At 35.4% G+C, this 20,363-nt stretch overlaps 1 protein-coding gene across 1 annotated transcript in view; it reads right to left on the bottom strand.

The window, feature by feature from the left end:
* Positions 1-1,471: 1,471 nt before the first annotated feature.
* Positions 1,472-20,363, bottom strand: part of LOC140161391 (uncharacterized) — a 38,685-nt gene continuing 19,793 nt past the window's right edge. Inside the window, exons 4-5 of the mRNA XM_072184905.1 lie at positions 5,371-5,496; positions 1,472-3,916 (exon numbers count right to left, since the gene is read on the bottom strand). Coding sequence (XP_072041006.1) covers positions 3,855-3,916; positions 5,371-5,496 — 188 coding nt within the window. The 3' untranslated portion in view covers positions 1,472-3,854. The remainder of the gene's footprint in view (positions 3,917-5,370; positions 5,497-20,363) is intronic.

Genomic DNA, 20,363 nt, shown 5'->3' with positions numbered 1-20,363 from the left:
GACGGGTTTGCGCCCTGCCATTGCGCCCTACCCCGCGTGGTGCCACTACTGGTCAGCACTAATAAATGTAGGGATTGCAAATGAAATTACATGTACATCTATTTCACAGGCAAAATTGCTCAAATTCAGAGGATTAACATAAGACAGCTTTTGTTTCTGACCCGGGTTTCTGACACCAAGCGCGCCGAGGTGAATTGAGTAGAGCGTTAGATATGTAGTGAATCGTTGATTTACTGAAAATGGGTGCCCGACTTGTCTATATACTTCACAAATATAACTCCAAAACCAAGAAAACATATCTAAATTTGTTATTCATCATGTTCAACCGACAAGGTTTCGCAAATGTGATACTAAATTAAATCTGAAGTTCTGCCAAAAATGTTGCGGGTTTTCTTGGACATGCACTGTATACTTAATTTGTATTATGGGTTTATGAGGTTTTAAAATGCGTGCATTGTTGCTGCTACTGTTTTTTGTACATTTGTCGGTATTGCTGTCCGGCGTCCCCTCATTGTATTTCTATAGTCCGTATGCCTTCCTTGAGGTACGGTAGTTAAGAGAATTAAATTTTCCGATTTTCTCAAAAACTGCTCATTTTTGCAGGAATGTGTTATTTCCTTGCGTCATTTCCTTTATGAAAATGTATACTTTTATACACTCATCATCACGTTTAGAGATACAATAAAAAAAAACAATATCTAAATTACTACCTCGAGGAAGGCATACTGCCTATAAATAAAGAGTTCGGTTTCATTCAAAATGTCGCATTTATAACCGTGATAACGACTACAAAATTGATTACACAGAGTAGCCAATCATACACTTCATTTTGTTCATCGCAGATTTTAATATTTTCAATATCCATTGAAAAACAAAACGTTTCGTCTTATTTTATATTATTTGTTATTATCATCCCAGATGTCGTATGGATCGCTTATTTACCAAAAAAAACAAACAAAAAAAAACAAAAAAAACAAGATGTGTACAATTACATGAATCTTTTAAACCTCTGAAATATTTCATGTTTTTTCTTTAAATGAATAGCCTAGTTCATGGTAGTACCGTTTACATCCATTGCCTTTCAATCTTATTTGGTGTGGATTATCCGTCCATCCAGTACACGCAGTTCAAATATTCATTTGAGAAAAAAACCGGTAAATAAAAATTTGAACATCAACATTTTTAAATCACTTGGGCATAAAAAATAAAAATTTGGTTGACGTAACACAACGACCCTTATAAAAACTCGAGCCAAATGTTTTATTCCATTTTCAAAAGGCGAACAAAAATGTCTTCAGCCCGACTTTTTTAATTTTAATATTATTTTGAAAATTCAGTTCTGATACAGGCATTATTTAGTGTATTTTTCACATTTCTATTTATGTGTATTTGTAGCTGGCATTATGTCATGTGTACAGAACACATCAGCAAATCCGACCGATCGACGCTGACTTTTTGAGCCCGTTACGCAGATCCCGTTACGCCAATCAAACAAAATGTGTTTAGACCTAATGCCCATTGCATCATGAAGAATATAAAATAATGTTTGGCAAGTTTCATATAATTGTACTCAACATGCATAGGCCAAATCATCTGTATGATAAACAGATCCAATTATATAAATTTGATTTGGAATTATTTGATTATTTCATACTCGTAGAAAAATCTTATACAAAGTTACAAATCACAGACATCTAAAATACTATCTTAAATATTACATTGCACTTTTAGAAATACTTACACATTTGATCAAAACACTTCTATACAAAATATATCTGTCATTAAACATCTATTTGCACAAAATCACAACTTACTATTGCAACAAGGCTCCGCAGGAAACAAGAACGGCTCGGCATGATCACACACGTACAGCGATAATTTGAAATCACAATTATTTTACAGGCTTTTATCAATATTAAAGCTGCCGTATCACTGTAAATTATTTTTAAAACGTCTCATTTTTGCTGAACCATGAAATGGTATCATCCTATATAAGTGTATCTTACTTCATTCCTTACTTCCTTACTTACAGACTGACTAACCTTTTGGTCTAAAATGGGCATATCTCGAAATGCCACTAAGGTATGATGAAAGAGAACAAAATTAAGAATACATATAATAACAAATATTTTCCCACCGGGGGTGGCACTCATAATAAGCCCTGGGTCAATATTCATATGGGTCCTTTTTATATCTCAAAATGCCAAGAAGGTATGTACCTCCGTGTGGTGTCAAATGAAAGAGAACAAAGTAAAGAATATAATAAAAAAATAATTTCCTTACCGGGGGGTCACACTCCTCATAAGACCGGGTCAATATTCCTATTGTGGGTCCTTTTCATATCTTAAAATGGCAAGAAAGTACGACCACCAGAGTGGTGTCAAATGAAAGAGAAAAAAAGTACAGAATATATAATAAAAATAATTTCGCCACCGGGAGTGACACTCAATGTTCCTATTGTGGGTCCTTTTCATATATCAAAAGAAGGTATGAACTCCCGGATGACAATGTATACCACTTACCACAATATACTGCCGAAGCCCCATGGTTCAGCTTTGGTGCGGTAACCGCTCTAGTTCATTTACTTTATGCAAGCAGAACAGTGTCTTGTTACCTAATGAATCAGGTTAAATGTTCGAAGACACGCGAAGACATTACATGACGTTGTGTCGGGCGTGTCTTGCAGGCATAGCAGCTTCACTGAAATCAACTAATTGTTTGACCAAAGACCACTAAGTATATAGGACAGGTTTGAAGCTGTTTGAAGGAATAACATGCATCTTATAAATAGTATTATCCGCTGAGGGTAAAGGTAAAATCATGTCAGAGCAACAGGCCCAAGTATCCCATAAATGAACTTGATTTTGTTGAGGGGGTTCACATCCAACAAAACTAGTCAGCGTTATACCTTTCCCAGCACTATACCGTATACCGGTATTCATTTATACACCTGCATTGGTGAAGTAAGAAGATAGGTTAAGAGGCTTGTCTAAGGGTGCAACACGATATCATCACCACCAGGGCTTGAACCTGCAACCTGCCAAGTATGAGTCAGAACTCATACCACAAGCCACTGTGCCCTCACCTGATTTGCACTTATCACTTTTATAAAAATTATACTGTCATTATTATTTACAAACGTACATTTAACAGTTTGGATGGATTAACTCAATTTGAGATATTTTATTTCTTGTGAGTAAACTGAAGGTCGCATCGCGGTGATATTTTTTATATAAATATAATAAACGGTTTATTCATATTTATTTCAAAATTATAATTTAACTGCTTATTTATACGAGAAACAAAGGGGGTTGGTTACTAGATACACTACACTAAAATCGTTGTGTGTCTATGACAGTTTGTTTTAAACCATTAAGGTGTGTTGCTTATCTTCGAGTTTCGAGTCAAATTTTCGAGTCTCGAATTTCGAGTATCGAGTTTCAAGTCTCATATTTTTAGTTTCTAGTCTAATATATCGAGTTTCGAATCTCATATTTCGAGTCTAATATATCGAGTTTCGAAACTCGAAAATAGAGACTCGAAACTCGATATTATAAACTCGAAACTTGACACTCGATACTCGAAATTTGAGACGATCACGAAACTCGAAATATGAGACTCGAAACTCAATATATTAGACTCGAATCTCGAGATATGAGACTCGAAACTCGAGACTTGAAAATTTGACTCAAGACTCGAAGATGAGCAACACAATATTTAGGCCTATATCTCACTACAAAATTCTTATTAGGTATACCCTGTTATTGCCGAGCTACTGCTATTATTACTATAGCTATGAGAAGTATAATTAGGGCTGGTACCAATGTGTATCGGTCCCAGACTGACGCTAATTGTCAAAGCATCCCTTTCTTGGCGGTTTCCTCCATCGTCAGTTCCCAGTCGAACTTCTCTCGCCCTGTAAAAACATTGGATAACAAAATAATTAAGGCTACACGATCTATTATTGGTCGAAGCAGCTGAAAATACTTTGAAAACGTGCTTAAGGGATCTAGAATGAGCGTTTATGCCGTTTCGACAGTATTTTTTGTGGGACATGAGAGCACCTCAGACGTATCGAATTGCATTCTGAATACGAAGCATGTCTTTCTGATATCAAATAATTTTAATTTTTTGAAATTCACGATATGTAGCTGGGAGGAAAAGCCGACGATCAATTGAAAATTTTGACCTTTCATATTGAAGATATGGATTTTTTTTTCCCAAAAGACCCATTTTGTTTTGGTATTTTGGGGAAAAAATCCATATCTTCAATACGAAAGGTCAAAATTTTCAATTGATCGTCGGCTTTTCATCCCACCTACATACACTTTAAGTATAAATCATCAGATTTATAAAGTTTACTTCAAGTACTGTTAAATATCAAAATATCAATTTTTAATGATTTGCCATAAAATGTGTATTACATTGCGAATTTCAAAAATCAAAATTATTTGATATCAGAAGGACATTCTTCGTATTCAGAATGCAATTCGATATGTCTGATGTGCTCTAATGTCCCACAATAAATACTGTCCAAACGTTCAAACCCCTTCCCTTAATTTATTGTTGGGAATAAGTTATGTACGTTTTACAAAAGTGTTGTTGTTTCAACCCTCTTTACAACATAACTCAAGAACCACAGATCCTACAAGAGTATAACTGTGATATTTGAATTCTTCTACACACTCGCTACGAAATGATCAATGCAATTTTGCCAAAGCTCACTACCATTCGCAAGATGCTGTGACCTACCAAACCGCACAACAGTTTATCCTTAACGCGATGACCGACATGATGGCGTATAACTGTATCGTCAGACTTGAATTTGGATAAAACCCGAATCAAATTTGACGAATACTTTATACATTTGCACATTAAAACTGCTTTCATATACTTTTCAGATTTTAAAAATGTATTGTTTCGTTCTTGAAGTATAGAATTTGACCAAAATCTCCCATTTTCAATCCGTTTCACGGATCAATCATCTCATCTGGAGTACCAAGATCAAAGCATGAGACATGATAGTTATAATGCATGATTTTCAATAGCTTATGTGTGACATCGTGGAATTTAATTTAAAATGAGATGTGATTTTCAAATTGTTATAATTCAAGATCGGAGTGATCAATCAAAATTCAAACATGATAGCTGTATTAATTTTCTACAATATCAATATTGGTTAGTTTTGTTTGGTTCGGACAGAATGCCTAAAAATTTGTTTCCAACGATATAGTTCTTTCAAGGACACCTTGTACATTCATTAAAATAGAATTAAACATGGTAACAAGTACACGGGGTTCTTGTGAAACAATTTATTAGAGGTAACATTTTAAAAATATTTGAAAAATGAGATATATAAAACAATCTTACCACAATCCTTGAGATACTTAGCCACCGATGAATGTGATTGCTTTTTGGCCATGTCAAGTGCTGTGCTCCCTTTTTTGGATTTGGTGTTGACATCACAACCTTGATCCACAAGCCACTTTACAGTTTCTAAAAAAAAAATAAATAAAAAAAAAAATAAATAAATAAATAAATAAATAAATAAATAAATAAATAAATAAATAAATAAATAAATAAATAAATAAATAAATAAATAAATAAATAAATAAATAAATAAATAATGAAATAAATAAATAATGAAATAAATAAGTAAATAATGAAATAATGAAATAAATAGATAAATACAATTAATTAATTAAAGAATTAATTTGTTAATTAATTTGTTAAACAAATTAATTAATCAATAAACACAAATATATTAAGGGATCCAAAATGAGCGTTTATTGCGTTTCGACAGTATTTTTTTGTAGGACATGAGAGCACCTCAGACCTATCGAATTGCATTCTGAATACGAAGCATGTCTTTCTGATATCAAATAATTTTCATTTTTAAAAATCACAATATAATACAAATTTTATGACAAATTATAAAAATTTGATATTTTTCAAATTTTTGATATATAACAGTCCTCGAAGTAAATTATATAAATCTAATGATATATTCTTAAAGTGTATGTAGCAGGGAGGAAAAGCCGACGGTCAATTGAAAATTTTGACCTTTCATATTGAAGATATGGATTTTTTCCCAAAAAGACCTAATTTTTTTTGGTGTTTTGGGAAAAAATCCATATCTTCAATACGAAAGGTCAACATTTTCAATTGATCGTCGGCTTTTCATCCCACCTACATACACTTTAAGTATAAATCATCAGATTTATAAAGTTTACTTCAAGTACTGTTAAATATCAAAATATCAATTTTAATGATTTGCCATAAAATGTGTATTAAATTGCGAATTTCAAAAAGCAAAATTATTTAATATCAGAATGACATTCTTCATATTCAGAATGCAATTCGATATGTCTGATGTGCTCTAATGTCCCAAAATAAATACTGTCCAAACGTTCATACCCCATCCCTTAAGGGTGCCTGATACGAATGTATTGTTACATCTGTGTGGACGTGTGATGTGTGTTTCAAAGATTTATTTGTATAAATTGGTTATGAAAAGGATTAAAAAAGTATGTTTTCCAAAAATTAGAATACATAACTTGAAATTAGTCTTGATTGTCAGAACATGCAAAAATGCCCTAAAATTGTTGTTTTTGGACCTTATTTCCACAAATTGACCAAAAATAAAAATTTGACTTTCATTGCCAGCTAAAACTAAATAAAGGATTAGAATATTGCTATATTTCAATGGGCAAAACATGATGATGTTTTTCTAATCCCCAAAAATTAGTGTTGTATTTTTCTGGAATAGGGCCATTAATTTTAGTCATCTTAGGTATTGCAGATAATACCCATTGATAAAGTCATGGTAGGTAGATAGCATTAGCTCTTTGGTAAAATCTTCTCATGTATTTCACCCACATTTTTTCACATTTTTGTCACTCTATGAAACTCACAAATGCACATAATAGCTCATAATGGTGATAAAACAAAATTAGAACACATTAGAACAGACATTGATGTGCTCTAAACGATAGTGCAAAAAGTTTACCTTTTGCTTGCAAACTTTTCGAGTTATCTTGTCACAAAAATGGTACAATTTAAAAGTGAACTCTGAGAAAACCTCAAAGATCCAAAAGCCCAAGGAAAATGCGAAAGCAAAAGTTGCAGATTGCTCCATTTGATGCCATATTGATTTGTACACAAAGCATTCTCAAATAAGAGAGCTATCGCTGTGCTTTCCATTGATTAGACTATGCCATAGTCTATTTTTGATAAATAAAAGCATGTTAATCATGATGAAAGCATTCAGTTGAACTCGAAATTATACTGATATTTAATACATCAAAATACTAGTATCAAATTGTTATGAAAAAGTTAATATAATTATATTAGTGACAGTAAAAGTAAAGTGGCTTATATTATTCAATGCAATTTATCATAATGTCATAATTGTATTGGCACTTCAATACTAAACAATTCTGATTTTAGAATCTGCCAGTTTATTAATCGCGAAATTCCAGGTTAAAATTACAATTTTAGTAGGCCAGATTTCCGACAATCTCATCCATAGAAGCTCATAGACAGCCGTGTTAAGCATCTCTGACCGCAATCCAAAGTCAGTAGTCCACTTGGGAAGCTAACAAACAGAGGGAGTAGGGTGACTGAAAAGATCAGATGTGAAAATCTATCAATTGTGCACACATTAATTAAATCAGAGTTTTAAGCTTAAATACAATATCCAGAGTATGCACAATGGGTTAAGTGGACTACGGGGTAGTCTATCCATTGATTAGAATATGAAAATTTAACTTTTGATTTTGTTCCTTCCTTGGGTTCTCATTCACTGTTTCTTAAATTCTCAACCGATTTCAACAATGAAGTCATACATCAGAGCTAAAGGGTAAAACCTGCTGGTTTTAATATTTGGATAGCATCCATTGAATTTTCTTGAGCAGATATCACCTATTGATTAAGTCATCTTAGTTAGATATACTTAATTCATTTATGGAGCCATATCAGGTAGTTATCATTATTCCAATAAATTCATATAACCATCATGCACTTCATGTTTAATTTGCTGTATTTGGCAAAGATATGGTACATTTAATATTGATCATAATAGGCTTTGGAGGCGTCTTCATCAATGCCAATATCAGCAGTATGCTGCTACTTCATTAATACCGATATCAGCAGTAGGCTGCTACTTCATCAATGCCAATATCACCAGTGAAATGCCACTTCATCTATACTGATATCAGCAGTAGATAGCTACTTCATCAATACCAATATCAGCAGTAGATAGCTACTTTGTTAATACCGATATCAGCAGTAGATAGCTAAAATATCTTTTCTCAGGAGTGTCGTAGGGTAGTGATTGAGGTGTCAAAATGCGCAGGACAATCACCCGCATGCGATTATTTAGCAAACGTACAAAATTAATCGCTAGATTTTAATAGTGGGTAAATTTCCTAACCATAAAGACACTTTTTTTTGCGTAGTGTACTTCATCAATGCCAATATGAGCAGTAGACCGCTACTTCATCAATACCAATATTAGCTGTAGAGAGGTACTTCATCAATGCCAATATCAGCAGCAGATAGCTACTTCATCAATACCAATATTAGCAGTAGACAGCTACTTCATCAATACCAATATTAGCAGCTACTTCATCAATACCAATATCAGCAGTACATAGCTACTTCATCAATATCAATGCCAATATCAGCAGTAGATAGCTACTTCATCATTACCAATATTAGCAGTAGACAGCTACTTCATCAATACCAATGTCAGCAGTAGATAGCTACTTCATCAATGTCAATATCAGCAGCAGACAGCAACTTGATCAATGCCATTATTATGTTTTCAGGGTTATTAGACAGCTAGTTCATCAATGCCAATCTCAACGGTATATGGCTACTTCATTAATACTAATATCAGCAGTAGAAAGCTACTTCTTCAATACCAATATTGTAAGTAGTTAGCTGACTCATCAATACCAATATTAGCAATAAATTGCAACTTCATCAATACCAATATTAGCAGTAGATAGCTATATACTTCATCGATACTGGTATCTTCAGGAGACAACTACTTCATCAATGCCAATATCAGCAGTAGATATAGCTACTTCATCAATACCAATATTAACAGTAGATAGCTACTTTATCAATACCGGTATCTTCAGGAGACAACTACTTCATTAATGCCAGTATCAGCAGTAGATAGCTACTTCAACAAAGCAAATGTCAGCAATAGATAGCTACTTCATCAATATCAGCATTTAATAGCTACGCCATTATTGCCAATATCAACAGTAGACAGCTACTTCATCAATACCAATATTAGCAATAGATAGTCACTTCATCAATGCCAGTATATGGCTACTTCATCAATACCAATATCTGCAGTAGACAGCTACTTCATCAATACCAATATCTACAGTAGATAGCTGCTTCACCAATACCCATATTAGCTATAGAGAGCTACTTCGTCGATGCCAGTATATGGCTACTTCATCACTACCAACATCAACAGTAGATAGCTACATCATCAATACCAATATCAGCAGTAAATAGCTGCATCATCAATACCAATATTAGCAATAGATTGCTACTTCATCAATGTCAATATCAGCAGTAGAAAGCTACTTCATCAGTAACAATATCAACAGTAGATAGCTACTTCATCAATACCAATATTAGCAGTAGATAGCTACTTTATCAATACCAATATCAGCAGTAGATAGCTTCTTCATCAATGCCGATATCAGCAATAGATAGCTACTTCATCAATACCAATATCAGCAGTAGATAGCTACTTCATCAATACCAATATCGTCAGTAGATAGCTACTTCATCAATACCAATATCAGAAGTAGATAGCTACTTCATCAAGCCAATGTCATCAGTAGATAGCTACTTCATCAATACCAATATTAGCAGTAACTACTTCATAAATGCCAGTATATGGCTACTTCATCAATACCAATATCAGCAATAGCTGCTGCATCAATACCAATATCAGCAGTAGATAGCTACTTCATCAATACCAATATCAGCAGTAGATAACTACTTCAATACCAATATCAGCAGTAGATAGCTATTTCATCAATACCAATATTAGCAATACTTCACCAATGCCAATATCATCAGTAGATAGCTGGTTCATCAATACCAATATCAGCAATATACAGCTGCAATACCAATATCAGTAGTAGACAGCTACTTCATCAATGCCAATATCAGCAGTATATAGCTACCTCATCAATGCCAATATCAGTAGTAGATAGTTGCTTCATCAATGCCAATATCAGCAGTAGATAGCTACTTCATCAATGCCAATAACATCAGTATACAGCTAATGCATCAATGCCAATATCAGCAGTATACAGCTAATTCATCAATGCCAATATCAGCAGTAGATAACTACTTAAATACCAATATCAGCAGTAGACAGCTACTTCATCAATACCAATATCAGCAGTAGATAACTACTTCAATACCAATATCAGCAGTGGATAGCTATTTCATCAATACCAATATTAGCAATACTTCATGAAGGCCAATATCATCAGCAGATAGCTGGTTCATCAATACCAATATCAGCAGTATAGATAGCTCCTCCATCAATAACAATATTAGCAATAGACAGCTACTTCATCAATGCCAATATCAGCAGTATATAGCTACCTCATCAATGCCAATATCAGTAGTAGATAGTTGCTTCATTAATGCCAATATCAGCAGTAGATAGCTACTTCATCAATGCCAATATCAGCAGTATACAGCTAATTCATCAATGCCAATATCAGCAGTATACAGCTAATTCATCAATGCCAATATCAGCAGTAGATAACTACTTCAATACCAATATCAGCAGTAGATAGCTATTTCATCAATACCAATATTGTCAGTAGATAGCTGCTTCATCAATACCAATATTAGCAGTAGATAGCTACTTCATCAATACCAATATCAGCAGTAGATAACTACTTCAATACCAATATCAGCAGTAGATATAGCTATTTCATCAATACCACTATTAGCCTATATGGCTACTTCATCAATACCAATATTAGCAGTAGATAGCTACTTCATCAATGCCAGTATCCCAGCAAACACAAAAACGTTTTAAAACCGTTTTAAATAAGTTATATTTTGGCTTTTGGTTTAGGTAAAAACGTTTTAATAACATTAAAATGTCGGGTTATATAAAGGTCATGATAACGTTTTAAAACGTTTTGTATAAAAACACACTACAACAATATTTTTAAATGTTTTCAAAAAATGTTATTGTTAACTTTTTTTGCAAACATTTTTGCCAAATATTGTGTCAATACTGAAATAACATTATGTTAAAATATTTGAACCCAGCAAACACAGAAATGTTCTTAAAATGTTTTTTTCAAAACCTTTTAATAACATTTAAATGTCGGGTTATATAAAGGTCATGAAAACGTTTTTAAAACGTTATTGAAAATATTTTGGGCAAACATTTTTCGCAAAATATTTTTTCAACCCCAAAATTACATTCTGTTTAGAATGTTTTGTAAAAAGTTTTCAAGAATGTTTTTGGAATGTTATTAAAACGTTTTTATACCCTTCTTGAACAAATTCATCAGGACTGTTCATAGTAGAATTGTTAGTTGTGATTTCTTACGACTAGTCCAATAAAATATCCACTTACTTGCAGACGTTTCGGAAACTGTCAGTTTCCTTTATCGATGCTATTGATGTAATGACGATCTGTATACAGCTGATGTTGACTGCTGCTTAGCAACTGAGTTGCCAGTTGCTTTCTTGTCAGTTATCAGATCGTCAAAAACGTGACTCAAGTTGTATTGCCCTTCGTCTCTGTTCATGGTGTTGCCCCGCTTTCTGATGGTAATTGCCTCTTTGATCCACCTTTTATATCTGTTGCTCTCTTTGCCCACGATCTTAGCCTCATCCCAATCGATTACATGATTGTTTTCAACCACATGGTCTGTAATAGCCGACTTGTGGATGACAGACTGTGATGCCTTTCTCGTTGCTCTTGTTTTGATGTTGTCTCCGATTTTCTCAGCCTCAGTTTTATGTTCGTCAAGTCTTTTTCCAAATTTCCTGCCTGTCTCCCCGATGTAAGCCGAATTACAGTTTTTGCAAGGAATGGAATATATCACATCGGTAGAATTATGGGGTTCCCGCTTGTCTTTTGGATGTACTAAGAGATTGCGAAGTGTGCAATGAGGTTTCATTGCCGTGGCGATGTTATATGTTTTGAAAACCCTAGAAATGCGCTCGGACACACCTTCCACATAAGGAACAACTACCAACCCTTTAGACTTGTTCGAATCGTCTTTCTTCTTTCTCTCTTTCTTTGACTTTGGTTTTGCCATCTGATCTTTCACCTTCTTGATGCTCCAATCCGGGTAGCCACATTTCTGAAGCGCGCCTTTGATGTGATCGTCCTCTCTTTCTTTATCCTCATCTTCGGTGACAATTCTGTTCTTTCTGTCCATGAGTGTGCGGACGACCCCTAATTTATGGTGTAGAGGGTGATGCGACCTAAAGTTCAAGTATTGGTCGGTGTGTGTTGCCTTCCGATACACCAGTAATTTAATCGATCCGTCATCTCGTCGAACAATCAAGGCGTCTAAAAACGGTATCTTACCATCCTTCTCCTCTTCATAGGTAAACTTGATTGAATCTGTGTCGTCCACTTGGTTGAGGTGGTCGGTGAGGGCGTTAACTTCATCTTTAGCTACAATTTCCAAGATATCATCGACATACCTTTTCCACAGCTTCGGTTTGCATTCCATAGGCGCCGTAGCAATCGCAGTCCCTTCCAGGTGTTCCATGAAGATGTTAGCTGCCAATGGTGACACTGGACTGCCCATGGCTGCTCCGAAGCGCTGTCTGAAGATGTTCCCACGAAAGGTAAAGTATGTTGTAGACAAAATAAAATCAAGTAACTCCACCACGTCTTCTGTTGCCAGATTGTAACCGTAGGACTTGTTGTATTCTTTAAGCCAACTTCCCTTCTGCAGTCTTTCTTTCACAATGTCAAGTACTTTGTTGACAGGTGTACACGTGAACAGCGAGACCACGTCATGTGAGAGCAACAGATATAAAAGGTGGATCAAAGAGGCAATTACCATCAGAAAGCGGGGCAACACCATGAACAGAGACGAGGGGCAATACAACTTGAGTCACGTTTTTGACGATCTGATAACTGACAAGAAAGCAACTGGCAACTCAGTTGCTAAGCAGCAGTCAACATCAGCTGTATACAGATCGTCATTACATCAATAGCATCGATAAAGGAAACTGACAGTTTCCGAAACGTCTGCAAGTAAGTGGATATTTTATTGGACTAGTCGTAAGAAATCACAACTAACAATTCGTTTTTATACCCTTTATATAACCCGACATTTAAACGTTTTTTGTAAAACATTTTTGTTTGCTGAGCAGTAGATTATCAAAAAGGTTTTTAAGGTTATGAAAACGTTTTATACTCTTAATATACCCTTTATATAACCCGACATTTAAACGTTTTCTGACAACCTTTATAACCTTTTGCGAATGATGTCGAAAACGTTTTGTGTTTGCTGGGATATGACTACTTCATCAATACCAATATCAGTAATAGCTGCTTCATCAATACCAATATCAGCAGTAGACAGCTACTTCACCAATGCCAATATTAGCAATAGATAGCTACTTCCGGGGCTACTTCATCAATGCCATATCAATACATCAATACCGCCACTGTCCATCTTCTCAAAGGTTACCCCCTCCCCGTGGTGACTTCTTTCGTTATATTAACAATATATTGTGCCCACCACGATAAATTTTGGATTGAAGCCCACTTGCTGTCAAAAGTAATAGATGTTTCATCAACACTCATATCAGCAGTAGATCATGTAGATAGCAAATAATTATTCACAATACTTTTGAACCGTTAACCTAGCCCAATTATATGAGATCGTGGCAACACTTGGTAACATTCTTTACGCCAACAATCTATTTAATTATATCGATTGAGGATATCAGGGGTCGCGGTCTTTATTCCTTGTTGGGTTGTGTTTGTACCAGAGGGTGAAAAGATCGTGAACTAATAATGTAATGATGACAAATTAATCCAGGAACCTGCACGTAGATATGCATTATTCTTCTTCCTTTTGGTTATCAAAATGGGGGGGGGACCGAGATCGATCGGGGGTGGGTGGGTGTATGAATACCTCATGAATATATTGATAAGGGGATAGTCCATCCCCCATGTTGTTGCCACCTGAATGTGTCTCTAACCAAATTACTCATATTTGACCATTTTAGCCTAATTTTTAGCGCCAGCTATGGCTTCGCATGCATCGCATTTGTACCATAAACTTATTCTGTTGTCAAGAAGTGCTTGATATACTTCAAGAATTTTTAAACCCCATCCCAAAAGGAAATCTACGCCACTGGTCCCCAAAAACTCCCAATGCATCTAAATTATAATGGATAGCGTACTTTTTTTTATTGCTATGACGACACTGAAATCGATAGAACCGGGCGCAGTATCATGGTATTACCATCTTTTGGTATAATAATACAATTACCCCTGCATAGGCCTTATATTCTACGGGTCATCCCGTTGCCATCCAAATCACAGTCCCCCAGTGGTATATTTGTATGGTTGCCAAATGATGACGTTGGGCATTGTTATGATAATAACGTCATGAATGACAATGGTCGATGAGGTTTTCTTGACAGTGAAATTCATTGTTGACCATGACATGCGCAGTGGTTGCAGTTCAGTGTATGCAAAGCTACCGTACATTTCCCGCCTGAATTCAATCATTGAGTTGTCAGCATTGTGAACAGACTGCTGCTGTTGTTTTCACCGCAGCAAACATGACTGATGAATGATGGTGAATGCTGTATGTATATATGGTATGTATAATTGATTACATTATACGATTTTGAGAGATCTGAAATTGATCATAAATCTGAAAAGTTGATTATCATTAACATTATTTATTTTGGTCCGACTGTGTGGACCAATTTACAATTTTATATTATTTTCATTTTGTCTTTCTTCTAGCTCCTGCACAAATATAGGCCGTATCAGTATTATGTCGTGATTTTAATAATTAACACATTGATTTCAGCAAAATCAAATGGTGCCTCCAATAGAAAATTCCCGGAGAAAATTTTGTGGCAATCATTTTGGTCACTATTTCTCACATTCCCATTGTTCCCATTATCATAATGAGTACAATGGGAATGGACTGATGTACATGGGACTGATGATGATCAGTTTGTAACTGGATTTCTCCAAACACCTGTTGTTGTATGCATGTTATGAGGTGCAATTTCATTTATTTTTATTCTGTTAGGTATTAATTTTAATCCGAGTCCTGTATAAGATTAATATAAAATGAAATGAAATGGTTAGTCTGACAACATTGTCTTGATTTGTTTTCTTCGTCCTTTCAAGTGCAGTCCTCTCTACGAGAGTATTGTCGTACGAGAGTATTGTTGGCCTGGTAAGCAATTGGGCTGGTGCTACTTCGGCATATTAAATTGGACAACAATAGAGGTTATCCGTGTTCTATAAGCTGCATATCCTACCAGCGACTCCTATACCATGTTTAGGACTTTCAAAAGAAGTACCTGCATGTGCAACCATGACTAGTTCAAAATAGCCCGCCAAAGTCATGCAGGTAACTCCGAGGTCGTGCATTGAATTAGTTTGAATAAGGAATACTACGGGAACCAGCGCCTTTTGTTAGAAGTCACGCATGAGTAAAGTGGATAACCTCTATTGGAGAAAAAATTGAAAATGTTACAGGCGTGTATTTGCTACACAAAGTTGTTGTTTTTTCTTTGCTTCTGAGCAAAGTGCACTCATCAAATATTTTCTAGTCAAGAATGATTTAAAAAAGTAAAAAATTGCATTCTGATGCATCTCAAAGCACCTGCTGCCAAACGTTGGTCCAACATGTTCTGAGTGGCCTAGGGTCAATCAGTGTACTTTTAACAACATCATAATTAGGCTTTAAAAAAAGGGTTATCTCAAAGTCCCTTTTGCACGTTCGTTTCACTTAACCCGCCCATTTTTTTTAATTAACATAAAATCATGAAATTCCGAAAAATATACTTAATTCGATATTCGCAAATTTTCGTAAAATTAATTGAAAATTAAATTTAAAAAAGAACGCATTCGGCATTTGTTTTTGAAAATGCCATGGGCTTTCAGACATAACAATAAAGATTTTTAAGCCTTAGGAGTTAACCCATAAACATCTACTGTACTTGCACCCCGTTCCATCAAACTTTTTGACTTGAGAGATCACCAAACTTCCATGTATTCAAAGGGGCATGGGAAGAGAATTTTGGATACCTCAAGAAGGCTGTCAAAGACGTTTATTGGATCATTGATTTGTTCACATCGTTGATGGTTTTGATCAGTGGCTTATATCATCTACCCGGCCCCCAACGCAACACAAACGTTGGTAGGCATGAGAGTTACCGAATCTTTCAAAGACCCCTTTGCAATGATTTTTCATCAAATTTACCCCCCCTTTTTTTTTTTTCATTCAGAATCGAGGACAAAATTTGGCCCAAAACAACCCTTTGTTTGTGGTTTTCAATGACTATAATTTCAAATACCCCTGTTCTATGACACTATTGACATAAAATTACCGGATTTTCCCAAGGTACCTCTTTTATCCAAATTTCGCGGACAGTCCTTGCTACTTGTAAAAAAATTACACATGGTTACCAACTTTTGTGTTGAGTTCGGGGGGGGGGCAGAATCATCTACTAAGAATAACTTTAAAGACAGGCAGCATCCTTCCAGTTATGTACATTTTGATATACTATAAAATGCCAAGTTTAAATGATTTCACCTACCTTTTATATTTCACTTTTACACGCAGATTAATAATTTTGTGATACCTGTAATATTTTTAGGAGTACGGTACAACAATCAACGAAGAGGCTAAACATGCGAGTATTTTTTTGGGGGGGGGGGCTTTGGGGCGCCAGCCCCCCGGGGTAAAAGCAGGGGGCGGCCAAAATGAAGGGGCGGCGGAAGAAGCAAAAACAGGGGCGACAAAACCGAAGGGTGCGGCTAAATGTATTAGTAAATAAAAAAGGGCGGACAAAGTTTGATAAAGCATAAAAATTTTTGAAAAAGTGGTACTATACATCAAAACGTGCTGCTTTTAGGGCGCTAGCGCCTGAAACCTTTTTTTTTCACCTCCATCCATTTAATATTTCTAGTGATATGGAGTCTTATGGAGACTAGACTACCCACATCAAAATAGCTTAAAATGGCAATATATAACTAGGATTCACCTAATATTTTTGTGGGACCTGAAAGCATATCAGATATATCAAATTGCATTTTGAATACAAGGAATATCAAATAATTTTATTTGTTTGAGACTCGTTATATAGGCCTATACACATTTTATGGCAAATGATAAAAAATTTAAATTTTTGAAATTTAACACTCAGTCTTCGAACTAAATTGTATTAATCTAATGATATGTATGTATGTAGCTGGGAGGAAAAGCTGTCCATCATATGAACATTTTGATCTTTAACACCAACTAACTTTTGGAAAAAAATGTACATTTTCAATATGAAAGGTCAAAATTTTCAATTGATGGTCGTTTTCATCCCAGCTACATACACTTTAAGTACATATCATTAAATTTAAAAAATTTTCTCTAATGACTTAAATATGAAATTTAATAATTTGCCGTCAAATTTGTTTTATATCAGGAAAAAAAAATCAAAATTATTTGATATCAGAAAGACATTCCTCATATTTCGAATTCTATTCGATATGTCTGATGTGCAAACGTTGCTATCCGATGAAAAACAATCAAAACTGATATATGGGAATACCATAAAGCTTGCGGTTTTTTCTTTAGTCCATATCTAGCAAAACATAATGTATAGACCTACATTTATTTTATAGCATCATCTGAACATGACCCAATCTAACATGTTGGCAACCTTCAATGTAAGGGCTATCTAGCACATGTTTTTGTTCTTTTCAGAGAGCTGGAGTACCACACAAAAACACCAACCAGTCCACCCTGTATTGTCATACTCATTTTGTACATAACACAGAGTATATAACATGAAAAAAAAGTACCATGTTTGCCCCCCCCCCCTCCTTGATCTTATGTGAACAGTTCTTTTTAAATTTGATCATGTTCAAGACGCATCCAATAATTTACTAGAAATGATTTGATATATATTTTGTAACTTTTCTGTATGTTTACATTTACAGCATGGAAGTAGAAGACAGAAGATTGATACTTGCAATTGAAAACAACATACATGGAATGGATGGTAACAGTAAATGATAATAACTATAATGAACAGGGGACCGAGAACAGTGGTTGTCAAATGGCAGATTAATGATGAAGGGTCCAACCACAAGTATGTAAATATTGAGCAGCACAGATGGTGAGTAATTGGGTATTTTGCAGTCAAAATCGAGAAAGTGCATGCTTTTTGAATAAGCTTAAATTGTATACATCAATGTTACATGGGTCTTGTCTGACTTTGATGATGGAATAGTGTTGTGTGTGTCTTGGTGTTAATGCCCTGTGTCTATTTTGGCTGAAAGAGTCTGTTGTGCTTGTGAATGTACTATGTTTGATTGTATCTTTCATTCCATTCTATTCTATTCTATTCCATTCCATTCTATTCCATTTTATTGCATTCTATTGTCCATTCAATTGTACTGTACAATTGCCACTGGATGCCTTGGCAGTGTTATCAGCTTCGACTTCTGGAACTCTTCAGAAATCACACCCTCTCTACTGGCCTAGCCCCCCTAGTTAGAGAGATTTTATAAATCCCTGTCCGACCAGTTGTACTGTACAATTGACCAATTGTACCGTTCAATTGCTATTGTGTACCTCCTAGACAGTACTGTCGGCGACTGGTGTCCCGTTACCCTCTCCTACTGGCCTCGCCCCCAGTTAGTGAGATTCCACCCTGACCTTTACCCTATCCTCTCCTATACTGGCTTAGCCCACCACCAGTTAGTGAGATTCCATCCCTCCCCACCCTCTTTGTTTGTACTGTCTATCTGTTGTCTTTCTGTTTTGTCCTGTTTGTGCACTTGGGGTCTTTATGTCTGTTTTATGTTATGTTTTTATGTTTATGTGTTAATGTTGTGTTTGTTCACAAAGTGCATGGGCTGGGGAGGGGGAAGGTGGGGGGGGGGGGAGAGGGAGCGCATGGTTGATTTTTTTCTATATGTACTAACATTTCTCTTGTGCACTTTTCTTTGTATTTCAGACGGCTTGTGGAGCTGGAGATTGGGGTTATGGCAAAAAAGGAGGCAATAAAGGGTCAGTATTTTGTTTCTATATGTTTTTGTATGTATAAAATAGATATCGTAAGATAGATATGCTTGTTTGGCAACCTAAAAAGTATACTATAGATATGCTGAGATAGATAGCCTGTTGGCGAGCTAAAGTGTATAAAATAGATATGGTGAGGGACTGGTCCTTTACCAGAGTGAGGATATGAGCTTCCTCCACCTCCCTAGCTCTAGGATAGATAGCCTGTTGGCGACCTAAAATGTATAAAATAGATTTGGTGAGATAGATATGCTTGTTGGCAACCTAAAATGTATAACCTAGATATGGGGATATAGATAGCCTGTTGGCGACCTAAAATGTATAACATAGATATTGTGAGCATTTTACTTGAATTGCTGAGTATGAAGCCCACTCAATGTCGACTTCCTAAGCCTTTTCAGCTTGTGTAATGTGTAGATACATACTTGCTGTTCATCATGATTGTAAGAAATACTGTAAGTGAGTAGATCTATATATTGATCGGGAGTTCATGGTCTGGTATCTAGTTAGGCTAGGGTTAGAGATAGGGTTAGGGCCAGGGGATAGGGTTAGAGGTGGGGTTAGGGCTAGGGTTAGAGGTAGAGGATGGTTAGAACTAGGATTAGGCCAGGGTTAGGGTTAGGTTTAGAGGTACCAGCTTGACATTCTGCATCCGTACATAGTCCCTACTCATGAGGAGCATTTAGTGCAAACATGATGAGCAGTATGGTTGGTGTCTTCATTTTGTGCCTGCTGGATGGTCTTTTGTTCGTCTTCAGAAAGCGAGTCTAGTGCCCGGGTCTAGTGCTTGGCAATTGGAGTACTGTGTTCCTGTATGTATAACATAGCTATAATGATGAAATATGCTTGTTGGCAGCCTAAAATGTATAAAATAGATATGGTGAGATAGATAGATACCATAATTGTATAAACATTTCTCTAGTATGCTTTGTATTTCAGAACGACGCTTTTGCTGCATTTTATTTACTTTACTGACACTTTTTGTTTGTTTTTGTAAGTGATTTTATTCTTTCAGATCGTAATGGTATTTCAGAT

This window comes from Amphiura filiformis, chromosome 9, assembly GCF_039555335.1.
Source record: "Amphiura filiformis chromosome 9, Afil_fr2py, whole genome shotgun sequence".
NCBI lineage: Eukaryota > Metazoa > Echinodermata > Ophiuroidea > Amphilepidida > Amphiuridae > Amphiura > Amphiura filiformis.
Note: the sequence above shows the minus strand (reverse complement) of the source record. Positions and strands in the feature narration are given on the sequence as shown.